The sequence below is a fragment of the Neolamprologus multifasciatus genome, chromosome 5, assembly GCF_963576455.1.
Source record: "Neolamprologus multifasciatus chromosome 5, fNeoMul1.2, whole genome shotgun sequence".
Taxonomy (NCBI): domain Eukaryota; kingdom Metazoa; phylum Chordata; class Actinopteri; order Cichliformes; family Cichlidae; genus Neolamprologus; species Neolamprologus multifasciatus.
The window spans coordinates 25001209-25029159 of record NC_140443.1 but is presented as its reverse complement, the minus strand read 5'-3'; the positions used below and the strand labels follow the sequence as shown (position 1 = coordinate 25029159).

General features: G+C 41.3%; 1 protein-coding gene across 2 annotated transcripts in view; it reads right to left on the bottom strand.

The window, feature by feature from the left end:
* The window catches only part of LOC146518823 (arf-GAP with coiled-coil, ANK repeat and PH domain-containing protein 3-like), a 56684-nt gene extending 28768 nt beyond the window's left edge, over positions 1-27916 (bottom strand). The window contains exons 1-2 of one of the 2 annotated variants that reach the window (XM_085160324.1): positions 27719-27916; positions 1106-1163 (exon numbers count right to left, since the gene is read on the bottom strand). In XM_085160324.1, the coding sequence (XP_085016450.1) occupies positions 1106-1163; positions 27719-27765 (105 nt within the window). In that variant the 5' untranslated portion in view covers positions 27766-27916. The remainder of the gene's footprint in view (positions 1-1105; positions 1164-27718) is intronic. The other variant, XM_085160323.1, reaches the window with a different exon arrangement.
* Positions 27917-27951: the final 35 nt, after the last annotated feature.

Sequence of the window (27951 nt, the reverse complement as noted above, 5' to 3'; positions counted from 1 at the left end):
ATCCCATTCTTTCATTGGCTAGCTGATTGATTTTAGACACATGTGGCAATAGAACCGAAAACATCTGAATTCAGAGATTAAGAGGTGCGGCCCAGTACTTTTGTCCAAATAGTGTATGCTTGCTGGGCTCATTCTGCCAAACAAATATAGCTACCTGACTGATAGTACTATGAAATGCTGCATGAGTATGAACTGTAATATATGTATAAAATAAATATACCTCCTAGTTTTGGTCTCTATGGCAGCTTTAAAATTAACACCTCCTGTGTTCAAGCAAATTGCACTTCAGGGCAGATTGATCCATCCATCCATTTTCTTCTGCTTGACCAATTCATAGTCACAGGGGGACTGGAGCCCATCTTTGTAGGCACCCTGTGACAGCCTGGACACGTTCACGCTCACACCTACAGCTAATTTAGAATCTCCAGTTAACCTAATCCAAGCACGTCTTTGGTATGTGGGGACAAGTCAAAGTACCCGGCGAGTACCCAGGCAGACATGGAGACAACATGCAAAATCCAAACAGAAAGGCCCCAGCCAGCAGGAGGATTCAAACCCAGGACCTTCTTGTTGTGAGGCAACAGCAACAAATGAGATGGAATAAAGTAAAGTGCTTTAATTCATGTCTCATAAATTGTTGTATAAAAAAGGAAAATTCAGCGCACACTAATGTAATAAATGGCACTATGTGAGCCTTTTCTACTACTTGCAACCTCGCTGGCATTAATCAGTCTTTTCTCCCTGTAAACGGGCAGCCTCTTGTTCGGTGCATGAACCCACTGCATTTAATTAACTGTCTGCAGCATTTTCATTATTTAAATAGCTCTGACATTTAAATAACAAGTGTGTGAACTGCAGACATGCAGAGCGAGAAAGACGGTGATACAGAAAACTGATTACAGCGTAGACTCTAAAGTACTACTCATAGAAAACCTCCCCATCTGGTGGCGTTTAGCATTCAAACAAAGCCAATGAATTCCACTAATGTCCTGTTTAAAGTGTTCTAACCACTGAAAGAAATGGACATGTGTTTTTTTTCCCTTATGGATTAGCTGACTTTATCTTTTAATGAGAAGCACAGTCCACATGTTAGAAGGATTCATACCTTATCGAGCTTCGCTTCGATTTCTACCACATCTGTCTCCACATCATCAATTCCAGCCCTGTAGAGAGAACACAAAGTCAGGCGGTTACTCAGAAATGATTTTCAGTAATGCCATTTCCGAGAAAAGGAGCCACAGCTTAACCTAAAAACAAATATTACAGCCACAATCGGACGATTTAAACTCTTGTTTCAGAGAGATTCTTGGATTAGCGGTAAGCCACATTATCAGAGTGAACAATAAGAAAAAAAACCAAAGAACAGATATATCAGTGAAAAGTTTAAACTGGCTGTGGCTCTAAAAGAAAACACCTAAAAGAAACAGAACAGAGGAAGGTCAGATGCTAAGACATGGCTTAAAAATCACAGTGTAAAGCTGTACCATGCTGCAATCGGTCACCATATATCAGTCTCACACACTTAAACATTAATCCTGATAATCAGATTGACAAAGGCATCACTCTGGAAGATTAGTAACCACTGCTGAGCTGTAAAATCAATGAAAAAAGCCAAACTAAATCAATGTAAGATCACATATCGGCCCGCACTTAAGTATGAAAGATGTGAGGTGATAAAAGAGGCAGCAACAAGCTTAAATTTAGTACCAGCATTGTAGAATTACATGATACTGGCCCAGATTTATAGGATAATATTTTTCAATTAATACTTTTAATCTCATTTTCCCATGGTCAGTCTTCAAAGATCAGCTGGAGCATTTGCGCAGAAGCCAGCGTCCCACCCATCACGTGCTGAAACCATAAATCACAGGAGATGATGACCTCATCATATAATCTCAACCCCACCCGCTCCTTCAACCCTTTTACACCCTGCAGCTGGTTTTATACGTCACAGAAGAGGGGAAAAAAAGCACCAGCAGCTGCCCAGCTAGTTAATGTGATTAAGGTTTAGGCTTGCTCATGTGTGTTGTACAAGGGATGAAAGGATGCAGTGGGAGGGACAGGACGAGTCGGTTGAGTCAGTTAGCAGCTGATCCAGAAAAAAAGCATTCCCAGGATTACTTTCTGGGAATATGCTGCTCCTGAAAGTTCCAAAAAAAGCCACGAGCTGCCAATTCTTGACTTGCATCTGTCTTCCACTTGCCCATTTCTTTTTCTCTCACCCGTGACACATTCTGTTTAGACAGACTAAATTTTTTCTCTACCACACATCACACTGACAGAGCATGTGTGCATGTGTGTGGTCTGCAAGATGGCAGGTATTTATCGTTTCACAGAGAGAGTGATGAAAAAACGACGTGTTAGCACAGATCGTTCATTAAGCTGACTTTGTAATTTGTTGCACGTGCTCAGGAACAGGTCAATTTCTGCTTTTTTGTCTTCCAAGCTGTGTGTTTATCCAACAGTATCATCTTCTCAATTAAGTCGCTCTGTACTGAACACCACCAATGTCAAGCAGCTGTTCAGTTTAGAGGATAAGCTCATTACAAGGGTGTTGTGTCTCTGGTGGTGTGCAGCCTAATAAACATTGACTGGCATTTGATTCAAGGGTGACACAGATGACATATAATACAGCGGCAGCAGTCGATATGCTATCGATCAAAGCTTTCGAGTTCAGCACAACATCACTTGTGTGTGGCAAGACCGTTGTTTTATGATACAGGTTTGATGCATGTAGAGGTTTTTGCAGCATGCATTTGGCATGCATGTTTTCTGCATCGATACACATGCCTGTAGGTTTATAATGGTGACGCGCTGAAAATCAGTTCACTGAGAAAGTTGTCAGCTCTGTGAAGGTTAAGTAAATAAACAGCATTAACAAGCCAATTATGTGTGTGTGCAAGAGACAGAGAGCAAGCATGTGTGTGTGTTAATGTAGGTTTGTCCTTATTTTTTCCTTTACCACAAGGGATTGTAGTGGAATCAAGTAAGACAGACTTCCATGGACGATTATGGGTAATCCTGCAATGGTGGATGCCTGCATGTTTATGACAGGAGGAGCAGACTGATGAAATGCAATGTATAATAACTTAAAAATATATATATATATATATATATATATATATATATATATATATATATATATATATATTTGTTTCCAATGTGCATGTTCAGTTTGTGTAAACAGACAAAGTAGCAAAAACACCCCAAAGTAGCTCCAACAATAAAGCAAGCCATTTAGAAGGGGGATGGGCTCATATGCACTGCCAGTTTTAGCATGGTGTACATGGGCTGACATCACTAGTGAAGGGGGGGGGGGGGGGGGGGGGGCTCACGCGCACTACCACCATGTGCACATCCATCAGCCTCAACTACAACCTACGAGTGTGCTGAGGCTATTCTTGTTCCCCATGCTGTTGGTGTACTGTAGCATGCAGCCTGCACGCTCTCGTCATCTCGCATCTCTTCACATGCCACACACACACACACACACACACACACACACACGCACACACACACACTTCAATGCCCTGAGTATTCCCTCATGTCTTCCAGACTCAGCTTGTCACACAGCAACGCATTCACATCAGCATCACTTCAAGGACCTGGAGGACAGAAGTAAAGGAATCACGTCTGCTGATAGCAGGCAAGCCCAGACCTAAGAGCTAAAATACCTTAATTATATGCCTTAATTTAGTAGAAAATAGTATGAAGGCAACACTGTTTTAATGTTGAAACCAAGTAATCAATCTCATTTTGAATTTCAATTAAATTTGCTTTACATCAGAACATGAACTTTACTGTGAGCAGGGTTGTAAATGTATGCATAGCGAGCATTTTTCTCACTGAACGAGCATGCTGTTCTTATAACAGTTTGTTGTATCATATTTATTATTGTTTACCCGATGACTCATCAAGCCAGGCAGCTGTGGGGACTGAATGGCATACTCCTGTTTTCATTACATATTCACTATTTCACGTGGAGAGTGCACTCCCACCCCTCACGGACACATACAGAAAAGTGTGACCCATCAAATGAATGAGGAGTTGATTACGCACCTGGACAGACACACAAAGACACATGCAAACAAAGATACAAAAACAGAAGACACACATTGACCCAGAAACCCATTAACAACAGGGTTTCATCAGAAGGCTCAAATTAGGCATAAAACCTACAATCTGCCAAATTTACTTCCATTAACATGCAGGTCGTTTCTGCCAACAATGAGGATGAATACATTATGGGGCTTTTACTGCTGTGTGAAGAAAAGCTTACTCATATCTGAAACAACAATCTAAAAGAACATTTTTTTTGCCACACACACAAAAAAATAAGAATAAAAAAAGTAGAATGACTGAATGGATGCATGCCTGTACCAACGTTTCTGATATGAAATTCTGAAATTTTAAAGCTTGACTGTTTTTGTCCAGATTTATGTCGAGTGCATTAATGGATTTATTTGCATATAAATCTAACTCTGATTGAATTTGACCAGTCATTTTTTCAAATATATATATATAAAATGCTGCAAGTAAGGGATTACTATTGCAAAAAAAGTAATTAGCTTACTGTTACTTTCCCATAAGCACGCTGCGTTACTGCGTTACTAAACTGTGATTTTGTTTGTCAGTGTCTCATGACAATGACGTACAAGCGTGCGACGCTGTGGTAGCAACAGAAATGTGTAGAACAACAATGCATAATATGGAGTGTGGGAGAAAGTACAACCGTGCAACATTTAAAGCATTGAAGTACTGACATTACAAGTTTGAGTCTGTAAAAGCTGATAAAAACATTAGCGTCCGCTGTACACTCTGTGTGGAAAGAAAACTTTTTTCTACAGCGAAAAATTAAACTTCAAATCTGAGCAAGCACCTAGCACGCTGCCACGGGAATGTGAAATTCACAGAGAAACCCCCAGATCCCTCCACTGACATGAGCGCTGCGGCACCGGGCAAACCTCCACCGGCTCCACTCCTGCTAAACAGTAGACAATAGATTTAAGAGCGACAGGAGTCTTTGATTTTATTCCTTTTTTGCTGTGTTTTACTTGCATCTATTTGAAAGAGTGAGTGTAAACACAAAAAATTATTTTATTTTATACGCTGGAATACGCAGAAAAAAGGTTTAAATTTTGAACAAATTCCTTCAAGTCAAAGACTGTTGCATATAATTTAATTTTTGCTTGATGCAAAGTGCATAAAGTTAGTGATGAAAACTAATAAAACATTTTTTAGAAAGAGTCTTTTTCATTCGAATTTCATCTGATGGATTATGCAGAAAAAATAGAATTGTCTATTGCTTTACAATGTATTCAGGTTTTGTAAGTGATCAGTAAAGTAATGGGATTACTTTCTTGGGAAGTAATCAGTAATTAGTAACTAATTACTATTTTCAAGTAAGTTGACCAACACTGGTCATAAATACCAAGTTTATCCTTGAGTGAGGTCACAGTGACCTCTGACCTTTGATGACTAAATTCAAAGACACAAAGGCTCAAATATGCAGACCTTAGAGACTAAATCATCCTTACACAAAGTAATGACAGGTTAGAGGCTGCACCGTTATCTTTCTTTACTTTGAATTTTGAGCAGCACTGCGCCTGACCTACTGCAGCACACGTTACCACACTTGCTGTTATAAAGGTGCCCGTCCGTACACACAGACGCATGCTGCACATTCTCAGTTATATTGAACAAACGTCTCCCCTCATCCACACGCACACGCCAAAATATCCCTTCCCAGAATTCCAAGTAGCGATCACCATGGCAACCAGTCATTGACCCACATCACCATGGCAACAGGCATCAGCATTACTCTCCCCTTTTTTCTTTTTTTTTTTACTGACCAATTTCCTCTTTGTCTAATGTGTCTAATGTGTCTGTCCCTGCCCCCCCCCCGCCACCGCTCCTCCAATACTCCTTTCAGCTTCTTCCTTTTCTAAAAAGCACATTATTCATCGACGTGTGCTCCTACACTGACTCCTCTCCTCCTGATGAAACATATCAACCCGCTGATACGATCTTTGTCACTGACGAGGCGGTGCATTACAGCGGTGAGCTCGTGGCTGTAGTGTGGCTTGTGATGCATCTGCAGCGCCCGCTGTGACAGGCAAAGTGCCCTTGAGTAGCACGCTGATCCCACAGGAGCTTTAAGCTGTGGTCAGTCCTGCTCAATACAAACACACCCATCACAGTGAGCTGAGCTCTGTTATTCAAGTCGTACGTGTTCGTGTTAGTAGAAAAAATAATTATTTTTTTTTCTGCCGAATCACAGCTTTCAGGATCATTTCCCAGTTAAGGTTACATTTCTTTTATACTAATGAACTGCAAGGTATAGCTGTAAAAAAGCAAGGAAATATAAAACGAGGTCACTTTGTTTGAGGATGAAATGATGTAGGGTTTTTTGTTTGTTTTGTTTTTTTAAATCGTCCACACTAATGGAAATCATTGAGATCAGGAGCAGGTGGTTTTTGGGTGGCGACAGCAACAGCAGCCCCAGCCCTCATCTCTTTGTTCTTCCATGCTGGACCACATTCAGGTAATTAAAAAAATCAGTTTCAATCCCATCACACAAACATCTTATATTCACTGTTCAGTAACAGTATTGTTTATAAATATTCCGAGATAATAATTATAATTTTTGTCGATTACTGATCCCCCAAATCACAGTCTCCTTACTCTCTTTGTTTCATTTGCGTACGCTTGCGTCTGTCCATCTGTCTGCTTCCTGTCTGTAACACTCCCGTGTTTGCTGATGGCACAAAGCCGAAGACAGCGTGTTTAATTTTTTTGTGTGTGTGCATAAGTCTGTGTGAGCATACATAAAACGATAAACCTGAAATGCATTTAGCAATCTGTGTAATTATATATGTATAAATCTCAAAATCTGCAATTTCATGGCAGAAAGTGTTTAAAGATCCATACAGTCCAACATTCAACAAAATACAACACGATTCAAGGCTCTGTGCCATTAATTGCTCAAACACGTGTTCAGAGTCCATTAAAAGAGCCTCCAGTCAATGATCCTCACACATTTTCCTAAACAGGCTGTCTTTTCACACCAATAACCAGCCAAGCCAAACACTACTATCTTATGTGCAGAGAACAAAGATGCCTTCACTGCTTCCCAAAACCCTCCCTCACTCCCAACACACAACAAACATCACACTCATTCCCTGAAAAAACATTTGACTGGTCCGATGGCTGTTCGGACAAAGAGACCAAACAGGATGCAGACAAAAAGGACGAACCTCGCGGGTAGCCTTGAGTCTCAGTTTAACTGGATTACAAATGATTTCAAGCAACACTCATAAAACAGCGGTAGCGAACATTTGGATACATTTTGTTAATGTTAATTTTAAATTTTGAAAGAGTTCAACATTTGGACATATGCTTTAGTGGTTTCTTGCTGAGAGGTAGATGAAAAGACTGATACCTCTCTGATGTCTGTGCAGTGAACAAATCACCTTCTTAAATAATGATCATATCATAACTGCAGAAGATCTTTTAGACTGCTCAAGACAACTAAAGGCACACTTTTAAAATGCATCAAACCTATTGGCAAATAATCATTCTGGATATCTATACTGATGTGGGCTGGGTAATGTGTTAGGAGTGAAAAGGATGCCACGTCATTTGATGGAAATTAAAATTATCAGTCCATAGTTGGCTATTCAGACACCCCAAAAATCAAAGTGAATAAATGATGCAGCAGGTTAATCCATTTTGTTGAAACTCAAAATAGTACTCAGTGTTTTTATAGCCCCCACGTACTTGTATGCATGCCTGAGAATGTCAGGGCATGCTCCTAATGAGACGTATGGTGTCCTGGGGGATCTCCTTCCACATCCGGACCAGGCCATCACTGACTCACAGAGACTCTGAGGTGGAACTTGATGGACCAACAAATAATGTCCCAGAGGTGTGCTATTGGATTTAGTTCAGGCAAGCGTGGGGGCCAGTCAATGGTATCAATTTACCTCATCCTCCAGGAACTGGATACTGATGCAACATTAGGCTGGGCATTGTTGTGCACCAGGAGGAACCCAGGACTCACTACATCAGCGAGGGAACTGACATAAGTCCAAAGCACATAGCGGTCCGGCTGATAGAAGGACCTTCTGTGGTCCTGTCCAGTAAATGCCTGTGTCCTGGAATCTCCTCCATGCTTAAATACAACAAAACATCTGGCATCATATTGATGTGCTGTCCTGGAGGATTTGGATTACCTGTGCAACCTCTGTAGGGTCCAGTTACACTGACCCAAGCCAAATGCAAAACTAGTAAAAAAAAAAAAGGTCAGAAAAGTTGAAGTGCGAAAAAATGGCTAACACAGAAAGTAACCCACTGCACCTATGGTGTCACAGCCACACGAGCAAATCACAAATTATAAATACACTGGAATAAACAAAGAGCAGGGTTATTAAGACAGAACATGACATTACAGCTACAATACAAGCTCAACACTGGATGATCAGCAGTGTCAAATTAAAAGCACTGGCGTTTCAGTGAACAGAAACCTGTCAACTTTTCACAATGCTTGTAGTGTCAAGCAAATGCAGTTAAATATAATTTAAGAAAGAACGTTACGAACAGTAATAAGAGTGACAGTATTACAAAGAGCACTTTTAAGCGGGCCAACCCCCGGGCTCATGGTAAAATGACTTAAGAGCCTGTGGCATAAGTAGTGTTTCAAAAAAATCTCACACTTTCCTTTGAAACAGGAAACATTAAAATTGCGGCTTTTATTATTCATTTAGTGTGATTTTCACCATCTGTCTCACCAGTATATCATTCGTCTTTTGGATTATGCCTTTGAATTATTGGCAGGAATAGTTGTTAATGGAGAAGAACAATTCCTCTCGCAGTCATGCAGTAGCTGTATAACGCAACATAAAGACTTCCACAAATTCACTCAAGGAGAGAAGAGAAGTTTCCCTGTTTCCCACCAGCTGTCAGACCACCTCTGTGCTAACATCAATAAAAACAATTCCCCAAAAAGCATTCAACCAAATATAATGTATCTTTGTTATGACTATTCATAAGCCATCGTTCTGTACACCTCACACTATAAACACCCTGCATTTCTAAATGTTTCTGCCGAAGCAGTCTGGGATGTGGAAACGTCATTATCTCATTCCAGAGTACATTCCAGCTAAAGGCCGGCAGGAAGTGTGCTGGAAAACCTCCTGTACCGAGTGTGAAGCAGACAAAAATCAATTTTCTCTAATGTCTTGTATTCAAGACTCGTGCCAGCTGGAACAGATTTTGCTTGGAAAGTGCAATTGTTCTTTTTTTTTCGTTTCTTTTGTTGCCTTTCTTGCCAACAGAAGAGGAGAGCGGGTAAGAAACAGAAAACTGAGTTCCACAGGAAGCCATTCTGTTGAAAAATGCAGCCTGAATTACATCATCATCATCATCAAGTGACACTAATGGTTTCCACTGTTTCCAGAAAATCTCAAAGCCGAAAGCTAGAAAGAGTACACACCGTGATCTGCTCTACGAAACCACATTTCATATTTAAAGAGATGCAGGAAAGAAAGTCTCCCTTGAGCCTGCTGATCATAATATCCATCCACACTGTGCATAAAAGTGGTGCCAAACCTTCTGCACCTTCACCCTAACTCTTTGAGCAGGTTTCCCAAAGAGAGGGAATAAGGCTAGTCCTAGACTGAAAAAAAGATGAATGAAAACCTCCACTTAAAAAAGTTCATCATCCGTGACCAAGGTTAATCTATATCTGAGAGCCCGAGCCTTTATCAATAAAAGTGGTCTAGATTTGGTAGTCAGTTATTTCTGTATTGTTGGCAGACAGGAAGAAAAGATGAGGAAGAAACAATACAACACAAAGTTGATGACATGCAACTAGGTATGACACATATATGGAAATGCATTTGCACACAGCACACACACACGCAACCCAACCAAATTTAAATCCGATAAAAGGCAACACACTTCCCAGTCACACGCACACCCATGTTCCCTTTGTCCAAGTGGAAGAGAGGTGTGCCCTGGGCCTGAAGAAAAAGTCTGATCATACTTTGTTAACACCCAGAAGAATGTGAACTCAGTTTCGCTTTCCAGTAACATCACATGACAGACTTTCATGACACGTTTGGATTTGTCCAATAATTTAAATTGGTCTTTCTTTTCCATATCCAGTCACTGGAAAAATGAAATAAACATTTATTTCCATGAACTTTTAGCCTTGTCCTCTACCTGCCCTACATTCTGTTAATGTGTCTTTTATCTTATGTGTAAATCCCCTGCATGACAGGACATGTTAAACTACAGATTCTTCTCACATTATGGGGTTAGAGGAATACACGAGAGACAGAGGAAGATTGCTTCCCAAGAAATTTAGATACAGCACAGTCTAGGAAGTGCGGTATTGGAGTTGGAAAAACTATGATGCTACTGCTCTAAAAAAAAAGAAGTTAAAACATAAAAAGACACAGCAGAGCTCTCCAAACACAGACTGAAATCAGCAGGAAGCCTAAAAGGACAGTATAATAGCAGGACTGCACATTTATCCAAATCTCTAAACTCTTTAACCTTCGCTGACCTCGCAGCAGGGTGTTAGCAGTGGGCAACACGCACACGGATGCAGCTTACATGAGAAATGCAGAGGAGGAAGAAGACCCCTGTGGTTTAAAAGCACTTTGTTCCCAGGGCTCCTTTGCTTCTGTGCTCTTTGCATCCAACCCACCCAGAGCCAGTTCACAGTGAGGAATGACAGAGGAAGTAGCAGACAGCAGAAATGAAGTCACACTTGAAGATAATACAGGAGCAGACAGATATTGGCTATCCTCTTTAGAGAAGAACGTGCAACAGACAGCAATGACCTGCAGAGCGTCTTTTGTTCAGGCCACAGCTAAATATTTACATCTGTGCATTTGTCCGGGAGGGAATGAATGCAGGCAAAGTGTGATAAATGTAAGGACGTCTCAGAAAGTCTCTTTTCTCAGACAGACACAAAAAACAGTATTCAGTGGATAATATGGCTCTCCATTAGTCACTGCAAAAAAAACACACACAGTTCAGTTGGACTGCCATTCCTACAGAGGACCAGTGTCCGTATAGAGCCGTCTCTCTTTCAAATGTGCCTCTATATAGTGAATGCCTTGTATACATATACCAGTCACAATATTTCTTTAGGACTTTTTTGACAGGATAGCACAGGGTGTAGTTATTATTGCTAATAGAGAGCGACTTGAATGAAACCCATGAAATGGCCTGGGGAGGACTTGAAACCAGGCACCTGCATTAGCCTTACTGCTCAGCTACAACATTAAACCTACCTGTCTAATACAGCTTTCTGTTGCCTAAACACACTAATGAATTGTGAAACCCCAGTTTTTCTACTGTAAAACATATTTTCACTGCACAGTTACAGCATCAACTGATATTATGCTGCTGTGATGACTAACCAGTGACTAACCAAGATATGTATCACATCCCCCACTTGCCTGGAGCTAAAGTCCAAAAAAAGAAAGTAAATCAGAATGAAAGTGGACATTGACATTTAGAACTTTACTGTAAATCAAAACAGATGGAGTACATTAAGATGGTGGAAAAAGCCTCCACTCCTGTAAATGCAAGTTAATGCAAATGTAAAAAATGCTTGATGTTTGTGTTATCAAATACACAGGATGTAGAAACTATTATGTAAAAAAGAAAAAAAGTCAGCCCTAACTGTGCTCAACTGGATTGTATAATATTTATATTCAACGGTAGAAGAAACAATACAGATATTAACTGACGGATACAGAGAGACTTACAGGTAAGCTAAGTGTGCATTCCTTCCTTGGGCTTTGTTAAACACAAAGAGTCTGTTTTTGTTCCACAGGGCAACAAGTAATTCCATTCTTAATGAATGTTTGGCATTGATAAGGCTTGCTTTTTGTTCCACCCCAGAAATGCACACACACATGCTTGTAGGTATGTATGGATAAGCCACGCATAGTACAAAAGGCCTGCTTAAGGTCATGCCAAAGGATGTTGGATAGAATTCCAGTCCAGTCTGACCTGGCCACTCCAAAACCTTTGGTTTGTTTGTTTCTTAAGCCATTTTTTAACGATCGTTGTCTTGCTGCATAAGCCAAGTGAGCTTTAGCATTACGGGACAAACGGATGGTCAGACAGGATTTTCTGGCAGAGAGCAGCTTTCACGGTTCCATCAATTATGGCAAGTCGTCAGGTTCTGAAGTAGCACAACAGCCCCAGACCGTCACACTACCACCACCATGTCTGACTGTTGGTACGATGCTCTTTTTATGAAATACTCTACACCAGATGTAACAGGACTCAACCCTTTCAAAAGGTTCAGCTTTTGTCTCGTCAGTTCACAGAATTTTTCTCCAAAAGTCTTTATCATCAAGACGGTTTTTGGCAAATGTGAGACGAAACTTTGTCCTGTTTTTGGTCAGCAGTGGTTTTCTCCTTGGAGCTCTCCCATGGATGCCATCTCTTTCTTATTGTTCAATCATGAGCTCTGACCTTAACTGAGACAAGTGAGGTTTGCAGTACTTTAGATCTTGTTTTGGGTTCTTTTGTGACCTCCTGTGTGAGTCGTCAACGTGCTCTTGGAGTGATTTTGGTAGACCGGTCACTCCAGGGAAGGTTCGATGCTGATCCATATTTTCTTAATTTGTGGATAATGGCTCTCGCTGTGGTTCACTGAAGTCCCAAAGAAATGGCTTTATAACACTTTACAGGCTGTCAAAGGCTCATCAGTTGTTCAGTTTATTTTGATCATGGCATGATCTGTTGCTTTTTAAGATCTTTTAGCCAAGTCACTTTGTCAGACAGGTTCTGCTTGAGCGATTTCTTGATTGAAGAGGTCTGGCAGTAATCAGATCTGGGTGTGGCAATTGCAACTGAACTCAGCATTCAAAATATTAGTCTTTAGTATCAGCTAAATATTGGTCTTAGCTGATATTTTTGTTTGCACTTATGCACTCTTTATCTATTGGCTAGTTCCAAAGAAATTTAGAGTGACATCATCACAACATACAGTGAGACATACAGTATCAGTCTTGGGCCTGAATCAACGAGCTCCAGCACGCTTTTGCCAGAAAAGCTCACTTGTACATGAATTCCTTCAAGCACAATGTTTAGGTTTTTCCCCACTTGATCACCAGGTAAGGCTTGGTAAAAGCACTGTCAGGTAAAGCAGTGTGATAACTAGTGGGAATATCTGATCACATCTTGCTTCCCACACTGACTTAGAGAAACACATTTATGCTCTAAGCTAAGGTGTTTATTTATGGCTCTGCATGCACGTGTGTGCATTTTATTGAGACCATGTGTGAGAGAGAGGAGATGCCTCTTTGAAACAGTTGTGCAAAAGAGGAAATAACTCAGCTCTGCACAAGAGACTGCTTTCCCACTGTTATCTTTGGCAGCTCTGACCGAACATCAGCGGAATAAGGCTGCTGCTGACCATAAAGTCAGATGTGCCAAAGAGGAAACAACCACAGATTTACACTTTTATCCATTTAAGAACGGTCTGTCACTGCCAAACACCCCAAGAAGGTCGGCAATGATCATCTGACAATGTTCATCTCACTCAAGTCGATCTTTTCCAAAAAATACCGCAAGGTCTGGTTTTAGTTTCCTTGCTTTGGCTGCAGCACATTGATGTACTCTGACTGGATATACAGGACTCCTGTGGTAGGTTACTGTATCCTAGTGTCATGCATAAAGATATTTCGGAAGACAAAACATTTTAAAGTTATGCTGTTATCTTCGTATTGTTACTCTACTCCACCTGCTTGCATTTTTAATTATTCCTAAAAAACAAAATCATCCATTTTCTTCTGCTTATCCAGTTCTTATCCAGGGCTGGAGCCTATCCCAGTTGGCATAGGGTGAAAGGCGCGGTTCACTCCGGACAGGTCGCCAGTCAGTTGCAGGGCCAACACAGAGAGACAAACAACCATCCCTTAATTTGCTTAAGGGCAATTTAGAATCACCAATTAACGGAACCGCACTGCTTGTCTTTGGATTGTGGGAGAAAGCTCGAGAACCAACAGAGAAAAAGCAAACTTGCAAACTAAAAGGCCTTGAACAGATGGTGGATTCAAACTCAGGACCTTCTTGGTCTGAGCCAATAGTGCTAAAAAAAACTAAACAAAAGCAGTTCAGTTAAATGGAAGGGGGTCACGCTCAGGAGTCAGACTTCCCCTACATGAACTCTGTGACACATTGGCTACCAGTCCAGGAAATATTATGCTTTTAAACCAATTTGTGCTGGGATGTCTTTCAGCATACTGTAATTATAAAGTGTGATTGGGCTCACAGAACATGCACAGATTAGAAGTTTATTTATGGCAAAAGTGACTGAATGACAGAGTTCTCATTCGTCTGCTGCAGTTTGAGTAGCTGCTGCTGCTATTCCAAGCACATCAGCATTTATCGTTTGGCTATATCTGATCGACCTTCAGCTTTCAAGCTGAACTGACTGTGAAACGACTTGTCAGAGTTTTGTTTACCTACAGAGATTATTATTTCTTACATCACTGGAGCCTGTCAGCAAACACTGATGACCTCAGTCAGGACAAAGTCATGAGTTGGTTTCACACGTGCGCTGCAAGGAGCTGCATGTGAGACTGTAAATCTTAAAACATAGATCAGGTTAACCTGTCCAAATCTTCACACGCAATATCCAAATAAGCCCATATTACAATAGAGCTGGTACAGGGTATGTGTAGAAAATTTACCACTGGATGGTTGTCTTGTGTCTTGCCTCCTGCACCCTCACCTAAAACAAGCGGCAGAGGATCCGTTATCATGCGCTAACATGTGAGAAAGCACCCACGGTTACCCACTCGGAAACTTGAATCAGTCATACTCTCCAAATTCCCAATGACCAGTCAACAAGCTGTTAAATAACTCTCTCACATGCAGACAAACAATCGCGTGTGTGTATGTGCGACGTAAAGATGGAAATGGAATCCGCTGAAGGCGCACCATAGACAAAGTGAGCTCACAGACCAGACAAATTTAGTTTGGGGTAAACATTTATGCATCTAATGAACACTGTTGAACAAATTCTGTCACTGTAATTCCAAATGGCCAGCGTTTTTCTTTCACTCCAAATTATAGCCATTATCTCCAAATGAAGCAACAGCAAAACCACAAGGCCAGATTTTTGTTGTTGTTGTTGTTGCTAATACCAGACTACCAAAGCATTGTCCTTATCCAAGACTACGGCGGCGGTCGAGAAAACAAGATTACAACACCTCACACGACTGCATTATTAAATCGTTGATTGCTGAAGTGCAGCAGGATATGAAGTGGAGGGAAAGTCCACTGGGTGAGACAGAATGAAGAGACAGGTTTACATTAACGCTCGGGGTGGTCTTACGCAAGAGCCTCGCTCATTGAGACAGCAAGAGAAACAAATCTGGGACAGACAGCGTGAGTACGCAAGTGAAGTGTTGTGGTTTCACCTATAAAGCTCAGTGCTGGAAAGATTTACGAATTATATTTTACAAATCAAATGTTAACATGTTGGTAATGAGGTAGTAAATACACAAGGACTTCTGACACAGCTGATGCTTCCAGTTCAGAGCTTAACATTTTACAATGAACAGATCAGCTAAGATCATTGCTTATCTGCTCCCATGTAGCTGACTTGTTGTGATGCGAGCATTCTGACTGCAGTAGGGTGACATAACATTTATGAAATTTAATTATATGACCGGCCCGAGTTAGACCTCAAAAATTGTCAGCAGTAATTATCGAACACTTTAAATTAACAAAGCCAGTTTTTATGTGATGTGGTTTCAGAAACTGTGGGAGAAAACTGTGCTTGGCTGCAGTCAAAGTGAAGCTTTAACTCTAATCTGGTTTTCTACACTCTAGTACAAAGTAGACTGCAAGTTGCAGTCACCATGAAACCTCTGGTTACGCTTGTTTCATATCGAGCTGAACCTTAATCTTCCTGCTCTCCAGGCCAGATCTCTCTGACAGAACCACCCTGTTCAGCTAGCTACATCTGTCTATGTGACATATGCACACACACACATACCCACCATATCCCTACACCCTCATACCAAAGCAATATATGACACGGTCTTCCTTCCTTCCTGCCTGTTTTAAGATCAATTGTCATTATAATTTGATGAATGTGGTTCAGCTGTTGTGATTTTTTTTCTTGCCACTTGTACGCGGTGGGCAAACCACTGAACAAATGGAAAGAACCACTCTTTTCGTGAAAGAGTGCATGCTTATGTGACTTTGTAGGGGTGGGATTTATGAATCCAAGAAACTGTGGGACTGCTGACATGGCAGATGGGAATATTTTCATTTGGTTGCAAGGAATTCCTCAGGGATTTCAGGCACGGATGCAGGCTGAAGAATGTAAAGATGGAAAACATGACTAGGGAATCCATCAGTGTCCAAGAAAGGGCAAAAGGTGTTCCGGTTTCTTTTCATGTCCCTCAAGACTGGCTTGTCAATCACACTTGTGGTTTCAGCACTGCAGGGGTGTACGGATTCAGCGAGGATTGGGGCTGGTGGGGCGCCAAACACACGGCAAGCCAGCGTCAACAACCTGATGGAAATGGTCAGATATGCATGTCTCTACAGACTGTAGCTGAGATTGGAGAGTAAGAACAAGGAAACATAAAAAAAAATCCAAAAAAATCTTAACTATGTGAATTGTGCTATTTACTAAAGGCACCGGAAATGTATATCGGTGGTCTAAAATTTTGACACATTTGGTGTGAGGGACAGCAGGATTGTGGGTGGAGGAAGAGCGTGAGGGCTGAGTAAGACATGAGAGTAAACAGGAAGGACAAACAGCCTATCAAAGTATAAACTAATAATCTGACGCAAAAGAAAACTACTGTTCATAAAACCAAGTGTGCACAATTAAAACCAAGGCAGAGAAAGTTGGGCCAAATCTGAACCAGCTGCTCAAGTGGACCCCAGATGTAAGACCGAGACATGCAAACACAAACACCTTCTATTCCAGTTTGAACAGGATGATTGTGAGACTGTTTCATTTGTCAGCCTACGGAAGCTGCCCTCTGTGTCTTTAAGATACTTTTCTGGGAAATTTTACCACAGTGGGTTTTTATACATGGTTATGTGTCTGTATGTGCTGCCATTAATCTGTCTCCATTTTTTTTGTCTTTCTTCCTCTGGGTGCACTCCATCCCTTTGGACCATCTTTCTTCCTCTATATTCCCCCTCTACTACAAACATCCGGCCATCAGTCATTGCCCCTGTATGTTTAGTCATCGATCATCCTTCCAGTCATGCTACATTCCCATCTTTTAACTAGAACCAAAGCAAAAACAGACTTAGGCAGCGTACTGAAACTCAGTCAGCGTTGCTGCTGCGCTGTTGCTGCGCTGTTGCTGCGCTGTTGCTGCGCTGTTGCTGCGCTGTTGCTGCGCTGTCACTGATTCATATCCACTCCGCACACTGCCAATATAGGAGGCTGGAGGAGAGAGTACAGTGAGGAAAAAGATGGATAAAGGTGAAGAAGAGGAGTGCAACCACAACAAGACGACTGGTGGGTGTGCACACAAAGATTTCCCAACTCTTTTCTCTCCCTTCCTGTCTTTTGGCTGCCACTTGGTTGAACCAGTTGGGCTGTTTATCGAAGGCATGGAGCCCCGCGACACCAGATAATTCCCACATTGTGTGTAGACGACAAACACGCACTTGTAGCTTAAATTTCTCTTTTTAACACAAGCATTAGTCTTGCCGACGTCAGAGGCGGCGATTTCTTTGGCTAGCTACGATCCAGAATTATAGACAGATAAACATCGGAAGACCGACTGCGTCGACAGTCTTGTGGAACAGGCTCTTAGGTTTCGATGCGAGTCCCCTCAACAGGATGTAAACAGTGAAGACTAGCCTTTAAATCCTATGGAAGTTCTTAAGTGGTTTATCCTGGCTTAAAAAATGTTTTCAAGTTGAGGAAAAAAAACATGTATGGCTATTTCAACTGCAGTGTATTAAAAAAATGCAAAACCGTGTATAAAACCTCCTGGCACACAGAAAGCCACCACGAAGTCAAATGTTTTATTTCTTTCTGTACAAAAAACACAATTTTAAGACCACTTTTATCATAATTAAAGTAGCTTGGAGACAAATGTTGATTTGAAGTGTGAGAAACCACTGACCCTTTAACCCTGCAGAAAATCACCTTGTCGTGTCACATTGTGGTGCCAGATTCTGTCTTTAATGTGCGTGTTTGTACAGCTACATGCGTCTGTCCAAACACATACAGTGCCCCAAGGTTTCATGTGTAGCTTTCTGTACAAAAAGTCTGGAAAACACAAATGCATTCCAGAAACTACACATAAGCGGTGAAGCTGGTTTCCCCCTTATGTGATTTAATGACTTCCTACATTGTGAACTCTCTTCAAAGTTAAACCAAAAGTCAGTCTGCGTGTTTGGTTAACAACTCCACCCCCCCAAGTAACTACCATAACACATAAAACTAGCAAACTGTGTTTTGATTCTGGAAGAGTCTAAAAAATACACCTCAAGTGAGGCAAAATATGTGTTTAAACTGCGGGGGATGCCGAAGGATAGACAAATACTTCTTGCTGGGAAAACGACTTGTAATACCAACATGAAGAAAGAAACCCAGGAACAAGACGACAACAATTACTTAATAGTTTTGAATTGAGTTTCAAGAGGCAGCATTTGCACAAACTCCCAGACCAAATGCTGATCTTAGTGGGACTGAATGATTACACAGAGAGCTTACTCACAATAAACCATGACACAGCATGAAAGACGTGAGAAGGTCTGATTTGTGCCACATTTTTCACTCTTCTCACTCATGACAGGAGTGACCCTCGACTCCGATGAGACCAACACATCTGCCACAAATCAGACTTTGTCAAAAGGATGTTTTCAGATGATTCACGTTGTCCGTGCTGACGCTGTTGATCGCCACATCTTTAAATCAACCGCCTATTAGACTTAGTCGCTCTATAAATGCAAAATTGAAACCTTAAAGTGGCGCTTTATAGTCATCCAGATTAAATGAGAATCTGCTAAAGCTCTCCCATGAATCACGACTTGCTCAATCACAGCTGCCCAGGCTCTGATCTGGGTAATTACTCTCTGGACCAAAATAAGCTGCAAGTCGCAGTCATTATGAAACTATGACTTTGATTGGCATTATTTTCCAAAGACAAAGAATTAATAATTACACTTTGGGGTTCTAGTTTATAGAAAAAGCCTGTTTGACTGTCACGTCCACTGAGCTGGAATTAAGATACAGCTTAATCAATGTGGGGGTTACAATAGTTAGTGCCTGTGTTTCTCTGCGTTTTATCAGGATTAGAGTTCAGTTTGTAACTCAGTCAAATTTATGTTTTAGACCTGAGACAGGAGGGCATTTAGAAAATGAAAGATGTCAGGAGAAGTGAGCTGGACCACGAAGAGATCTTAATGTGATCTTTTCTTTCTCCTGATATTTGTGTGTACAGTTGTACTGTATGTTAAACACAGTAATAAAGCAGAGTATCACGATATTTCATGTGGCAATATTGTATTGGTACAGGGACACAAAATATCAATATTTTATTAAATAAATTAAAATACTCTGGGAATACTACAAACAAGAGGGTTCATCTCATGCGCCACCATGCTACGTTAGCCGAGCAAACGTGTTAAATCGCCTCAATCGAAAATCGATAACGTTATATTATGGGATAAAATACATAACTGACAAAGTTTAAAATTGAGGACGTCGAGCTAAAATTAGCTGCCTTGCACCTGCTTGATTCGAATTGCGAATATTCAGGACTGCACTGCGGTTAAAGCATCCTCCTGTACAACATCCATTATGATCTCAGCAACCATGGAGACGCCTCTTAAAATGAAAGCCACTGAATTGTGAATTGGTTTTCTAAAAACAGTTTTCAGTGGGACATAGAAGTACTCTGACCCAAGGCTTGCGAGTCCTTTAAACTGCAGTTTGTCAACGGCACTTGTGTAATTCTTCATCCCTCACACTACAGAAAGGAAAATTGCATTAAAGCTTCTCAGGGTATGAGGCTGATAGTGTGTGAGCTTTAACGGGGTCTGTAGGCTATCCAGCTGATTTAATCAGAGTGTGTTTACTGATAATCTTATTTCATATAGGTCCCCCAGCACATGCACTCCGTGGATTCTCTGAATGTGTCCACGTGATGGGCCTATGTTCTCATGAACATGCCCAACTTCTGTGTGCTTGGCACGGTGGCAGAAAGAGGAATATGAGATGATGTGATCTGCCAACATGCTGGCCAGGAGGCAGACACACACGTGTGACACAAATGCAAATCCGATAAGAAGAATGAAAACCACACAGTACAGAAGCCATTCAAGTGCCTATCATTATCATTATCGCTACTGATTTCCATCCTTCTATGCTGCTCTGAAATAAAGAATCGGATCCTGCACGTTTGCAAACATCGAGTCTCGTGTAAGAGCAAAACAGAGCGGGAATACCAGATTTGTGAGCAGAGCAGCAGCTGCGATCTGTGCACAGTATGTTTCCAAGCAAACAAACAAAATGCTGCAAGAGCAGAAACGCTGCTTCTAAGTCGATGGATGTCAACAACTCTGTTCCTAAAACAAAAACAGGAACAGTATTACTGGCTACAACATTTCTGAACACAGCAAACATCTGCAGGTGGCAAATGGGGGCATCGCCTTTTTCGCATCATATGCAATGTCATATGTCTTTAATTTATGACAGCAGTGCGCTTTTTTAAAATCTGGAGTCATGTAAGGGCACCTATTCAAGGTGCACATGCAAAACAACTGAGGCGGGGTTGCCCTCTTTGTTCACCTGATGTCTTTCAATGCAATAAAAAGAGCACTTCATATCACTCTGCCACAAACTGCACTCCTCCTAAGTTGTAACAACAGTTTGTGAAGCTTCTGACAAGACCGGCCAGCTTTCTGCAGTTCACAGCCGACGCTACCTTTACATACCCAGGGGGAACTAAAATATTTATGTAAACTCACAGGGGTTACGAGATATTTTTATGGCCCTGCCAGTCTGCATGTTTTTTCTGTTAACACTTGCAGGTTAAAATAGTTTAACAGGTCAATATATAGCTAAGTGATTTCTTTCCGGTGAGGGTTTCCTGATCTAATCACTAACATCATTAGGAGTTTATCATCATGGCACCATCTGCTTCATCCTCAACCTGCTGCGGTCGAACCTTTCAGAGCAAAGAAAGTATTAGCAAAGCTGCTATATCACGCAGTACGTGCGCAACAACACATGTACCTATTACACTTTCAGGGCTAATCAAATATTCAAAACTGTATTCAAATCAAAATACTCACATTTATTGTTCTAAACAACACTGCATAACATCGCTATGTTAGTGACATCTGTCCAACTGCCAGTCAACACAAAAGTCTACTCCACCAATCACATTTCAGACAGTGCTGAGCTACTGGGATTTTCCCACTCATCTCTAGGGTTTACAGAGATTGGTCCAAAAACAAAAGCTATCGAGTGAGCGGCAGTTCTCTAGGCGAAAAGGCCTCGCTGAGGTCAGAGGTCAGAAGAGAGTCGAAGGAATGCTTCCAGCTGATAGGAAGGCAGGAATAACTCGAATAACCAGATGCAGAAGAACATCTCTGAATGCACAACATGTTTAACTTTGAAGCCGACAGCAGCAGCAGACCACACCGGGTGCCACTCCTGTTAGTTTAGAACAGGAAACGGTGGATACAGCTGACACGGGCTCACCAATTTGACATCAGAGGATTAAAAAACGTTGCCTGATGTGATGAGTCTCAATTTCCGCTGTAACCTTCAGATGCTCAGGTCAGAACTGGGCTTGAATAATATTCATTGTGGCTTTTATTGTATGAAAGGATCAGGGCAGGGTGGTGTAATAAATATTTTGTCAAACTTTGTACCCCTTAGTACCAACTGAACATCACTTAAACACTACAGCTTACCTGAATATTGTTGCTGACCATCGGTTAATGACTGCAGTGTGCTCATCCTCTGGTGGCTGCCTAACTCTAGAGTAGATACATGTTCTGGACGCAGTGTATTAATAAAGTATCACAAGAAGAAGGAAAAGTATTTATTGCCGCCCTGATATTCCTTCATACCTTTATCACAGTGGCAAAGATAACATAAACTGAAGCAGATTTAGCAGTTTTTAATATTTTTTGCATTTGACTCCATTGTACAGATTAAAATAGTGCTTTAGCTTTAACGTATGCTCACAGATTAGTGACAGGGGATATTTAAAATACATAAATTCCCAACACGTAGGACCAAGTCCAGCATTAGTAACTGCATGACCTTCCTATACCTTGTAAAAGACAAACTACCATCTTGGAGGGAAAATCCCTTTTATTATAGCTCAAATGCAACAGATTTGGTTGCAAACACTGCTGGAAAAGAAAAACGTTTCGATTTTAATATGAATGGAGAGTATGTGTATAATAGAATAGTGATTCAGGCCAGCCAGGCTGTTTCCTTTCTTCCTCTGCTCATCTCCCATGTACACGGATGCATTAGAGAAAGTGTTTGGGAACGAATGTCTAGACATCAGCTACTTAATGCAAGCGGTCTGGAGCCTTTTTAAACATTTTGCCAAAAACAGTTGTAAAGAGGCTTTATTTCTGATGGTTCAAACGGTCACGGTGACTCTCAAAGATGTTTTTCTCCAAAATAGGTTACAAGCAGTTAGACAGGGTCATTTTGGGCTTAGAACTAAAAACAGGTACAAGCCTGGGACATTTTCCAGACAACATCACATCTGCACATGTGCAGTTTATCAGTGAGAACCTACTTTGTCGACATGTAATCTTATTCAGCACTTTAATGCATTTTCTCATCCAGTCTGAAATCATCTAGGCTGTTAGTCACCATGTGATGCAAATAACGCAACTGTTTTTTCTACTACACACCTGCCCGCTGGCACACTCTTCAAACAACTGCTGAGTATTTTCCCATTGATGGGGACAGATATGAATCTCTCCCGCCATCACGCATGATACCGAGATGAGAAGGGTATTGTCTACACCTGCCAATGCCTACTGGTCACTCTTGGCAACAGCAGAGCTATTTTCCCGCCTCTGACTAGCAAAGACAGCATGACGCATATTTACACATTTCACAGGCTCTTAACAATAAGCACCCAGTATCTCAAATAGACAGCAAAGTCAAGATGTGTCAGAAAAAAACGAGAGAGAGAGAGAGAGAGAGGATTAGAGGTAATGGTGATGTAGGTAAGGAATAAAAATCCAGACAGTTAAAGAAACCAGGGCACCAGACAGACAACTAGAGCATCAAAAAGCACTTTAATCTGCCAATAAATGGAGACATGCTTTTAAAAATAATTGTAGGAAATCACACATAAGAGCAGCTAAAAGCCTCTTTTTATACAGACACATCAAATCTTTTATCAAATCCACTTCACCATCAGGATATATAAACCTGAGATATTTTTGAACTTCCACGATTTTGCAATTTATTATCATGTGGGCTCTCTCTATACAGATTTACAATAACATTCATTTCTGAATAAGAGTCCTCCAGCTCTAAACGGCCAGACATATAATAACATAATGGCCATGGAGCTTAAAGCAAACATTCACACCCTTTTTCTCAGACTATGGGGTTTTCATGTTGTCTCAAAAGCACACTTTCTTACTACCCATGTTAACTCTGAAACACTCAAAACTGTAGATAATATCAACTTAACCAACTATAGAGCAGAAATAACACTGTTTAAAGCTTTCACATGTTCATAAAAAACTAGGGTATTTGTGTCTGACTTTGTGATTTTGGTGCCTTTTAGATCATTTTTTATTGCAACGATCAGAAAAATAATATGACTCAGTGTGCAATTAATTTAAATAACAGATCCATAGAGTATGTGCATGCACTTTGTTCACCAAGTCACAAAGAGTGCAAGTTTTAACTGATGAAACTCAACCCTCTCATCTCAATGTCGACTCTTGTGGATCCAAAATACCAGGATGTCAGTGACTGTAACATGTAAACTCAAGGCTTTGAAAGAATACACCACAAACCGATGGCTAGCCAAAGAATGACGTGCAAGACCACGAGAAGCCATCACCAAAATTAAGTTCTGAACATGCAACACTGCTGTTGAAATATGGTTAAGAATGTGTGTAACAGCTGTTACGCTGGGATATGACATGCAGCTACCTGAAAGCTGAAGAGAGTATTTAAATATGAGGTAAACTGGCACGCAGGTTTGGCAACAGTCTGTAGCACAATCCCTCCAGTCTTATGGATAAATTATTTTACATGGACCCTAGTTTTGTTTTAAACATTATAGACTGAGCAGCTTTGACGAGGATTTGGTTTTTCCCTGTCCTAAAAATATTTTGTGTTTTGTGTAATAAAATATAAAGTTTCGGTCTGTGCGACACATTTTCAAAAAGAACATTCGATCTGCTGCGTCCACTTTTCAAATGCCATTGACTCCCTCTCTCAACCTGTCTGGACAGCTTGATGCTGAGTATACGCTGTGCGTGGGATAGAAGTCAAACCGAGGGAGGCAGACGGGTGCAGTCGCTTCTCAGTACACGATGGCCTAAAACGTCCATTGCTGGAGTCAACAAACACTAGTCCATATTCAGTATTCTCATTTTGATTTACAGTTTACAAATGACACAGACAGACTTCCTGTGAGCTTAATATTATTCCTAAATGCGCTCTGACACTGGATTTAGGCATCCAACAGCAATTCCACTGTAATAAACTCAAGTACACCACTAATATTTGGTTGTTTTTTTTTTACTTTCACACACTTCTTTGATAGCAAAAATTCTCTGTGACTGAAAATCCAAATGAAGATGACGTCTTTCACGGTGCCCACTCGCCTCGTCCATTCTTAAATTTTCCGTCCTCATTTCTCCCAGATCTCAGCTGTCTGGCTTGCAGCAGCTGTTGCTAGGCAACAGCTAACACCCACCCATTTGAATATTAACACTTATATCACAACAACACTGTCAGAACAGTAAAATAGAGGACAAAATGTATGTTGTAAAAAGATCGAGTTATGCATCCTTTTTGCGACTGAACGTGTAAAACAAGTCATTTTGGCTGTTTCGAAACATTTATGTTTATGTCACTTGGTTTTAGCAACTGAACATCTGAATCAAATGAAACCACAAGCACAAGATGATGCTTCTCAGCTGTAGCAGGTTCTAAACTGTTCACCTCTAAGCTCATCAGCGTTTTTCTTTTTTAACACCGGCATGTTTTTCTGAATGTTCTAACCTGCGATACAGTGACAACAAACACTTGGCAGTGGAGCTTTTGAACACCCAAGTCACATTTAGATCTTTTTCTATTCTTTTTCTGCGCTGTGTTCTCTGACTCACAGATAATAAATCTGTTTCAGTGACACTGAAAACCTGTGCAGGCCTACTTTTTTCTCCCCAATTAACCAATAAAAGAATCAGTAGTGGTGCTGGGATTAGAAATACTGAAACGACGGCAAACAAACGTGTAACAGGGCCGTGGCTCCAGGAAATCTGATTTAAATCAATCATTGCCACCAACTATAGGCAGATTTACACGCCACACGTGCTTTGTTGAAGAATGAATGAAAGAGCAGGTGAATAGGAGGCAGGGCACTGGTGATGAGTTCAGTATACAGAGAGAGGCTGAACAAAAATATGTGTTACAGATACACCGACACGAATACCTTTCCAAATTCTTTCATTCTCACTCAGTGATGCTTACACAGAGACAGCGCTGGCGCAAGTTAAGACCTGCAGTGAGAGGGTGTGTGTTATAGGCCTGTGTGTGGGAAGATAGACAGGATTGCTCTGTTTCTACAGAATGACCCAACAAGGAGGGGGAGACAGACAGCTGGATCACAACACGCTTCAATATAATGGAAATTTCTGCAGTGATGATCTTTAATTGGATGGCTTAGTCACGCAACTCTGACCTGTCACTTTATTTTTCAAACAAATCAGTCTTTAGGATTAAGTTATGACACACTCAGTGAAACACCAGCACACATACATTGTTTTCATTCAAAACTTCTTACAGCAACACTGTCTCAACCTTGATGTCCTCATGATGAGCGTCTCTCCCTCTCACTGTCACTCGGGTCACCCTCACTTTCACTGTTAGTTTTGTCACATGAATTTGCCCTTTGGGCACTGCTGCCCTTATCCAGTAGTTCTTTTAGTATATGTTGCATCATTGTTATATAAAACTGAGCTCCACATGTGACTTAACTAACCGTGCTGAGTACAGCTGAAATTATCCTGATGAATGGATAATGAGAACAGGGACATGAAAGTGAAGGCATCCTATGGTCCAAACAGCACTTACAAAATAATTATCCCCATCTTCTTTATTACAATTACAGTCATACACATGACGTGTGTCCTATGATCTAAGGAAACAGCAGGTCTGGAACTCGTCCAGTGAACCGGGAGAGAGAGAAGGGGAAGTTTCTGAGTCTGTTCTGCTTCTCTTTCTCTTCCTGGCATTCTCTCTCAGCCATCTATCATCCATAAAACAGCGTGAGATTTATGGAGCCAACTGGATGTCCGTCTCCCCTCGCCCTCTTTCTTACATTTCCCTGCCTGCCTTCTCATTTGATTTACTAACTATTATTCTGAGGACATATACAACAGTGAAGAAACCAGATGAGCTGACTGTGAGAGGGAGACACAGGGGAAGAGCAAGAGGGAAGCAACAAAATGACAAACATAGAGAACTGCAACTAAACACGCAACCAATGCTGACATGGAGATACAGAGGGGATGACTTAACAACCGATTCATGGCATTTTTTATTTCTCTACAAACTAAATAATTCATAATTTGGTCCTTTAAGTTGAAAACACTAAGTAGAAGGCATGCCCACATATCTGCAATGCCTCTAACTGGCATATTTAACAGGGGATTCCTGGCCTACATGTTGCTTGCTTTCTTTTATTCTTCCCCACTGGCCTGTACAGGAGTGCAGCCAGATTGGCACGTGGACCTAGTGAGGCTACAAACCTCCAGCAGATAGGCACAGCTGGCTTTATGCCCAGGATACAAACTCCCTTCTTGCAGAGAGCGTGTACTCCACTCCCTGCTGCTTCTTTGCAAGCCAGGGCCACTATTGTTGGTGCTGCTGCAGCTGCTGCAAGGGTCTCTCCTCTCCACTGTGCAAACGGACACACATTAGAGACTGCATGCCCTTCTGTATGACTAAAGAAAAGACTGCACCCAAACTGTACTTCAGTGATCCCCTTATACCCTCAAAATGTATGTGTGCCCCTTGTAAGAAGGTTAAGGGAATGATGTGATCACTAGAAAACCACTTGTAATTTTACATTTCAGCAATATGGATCCTCATTGTGCGTGGCAGTGGGTGTCCCTCCTCTCATCATTTGCACTGGGTTGATTCACAGCCCATGTTAAAAAAAATTAATTAATTTAAAAAAATCACACCATTACACATCCAGCTGATGTATCACAAAGATGCCATATGAAAATTACAATCAATGAATAAAAATGCAATAAAGAAAATATGGATAGAGAATCGCCATCCGGCTCTTTCAACGTCCTTTCATTTTACCCTGTTGATCCCACTGTTACATTCCGCATGGGCGAAGCGTGCTATCCCCCCTTCAGAAAAAAGAAATCCCGTAGCCTAAAAAAAGGTGTGCCATTTTTTGCGCAAAGCTACTATGTGCCCGAGAGGAGCTCCTACCTGAATCGGGGCGAATCTTTTATACATTCTTCAAAGTCCACAGTCATTTTTGCGTTTTCTCGTTAATTCCCACGTCAGGCTGCCAATGTCATTGCCCCCAACGGGATGTAGCTTGAACCGTGTGGATGATGACTGGTATCCCCTTGACGCGCAGCAGTCTGTCGCCCCTCTTCTGGTGGCACGGTGACACAAAATGCGAGCCGAGTGCGCGGCACGCAGATTACTACTACACT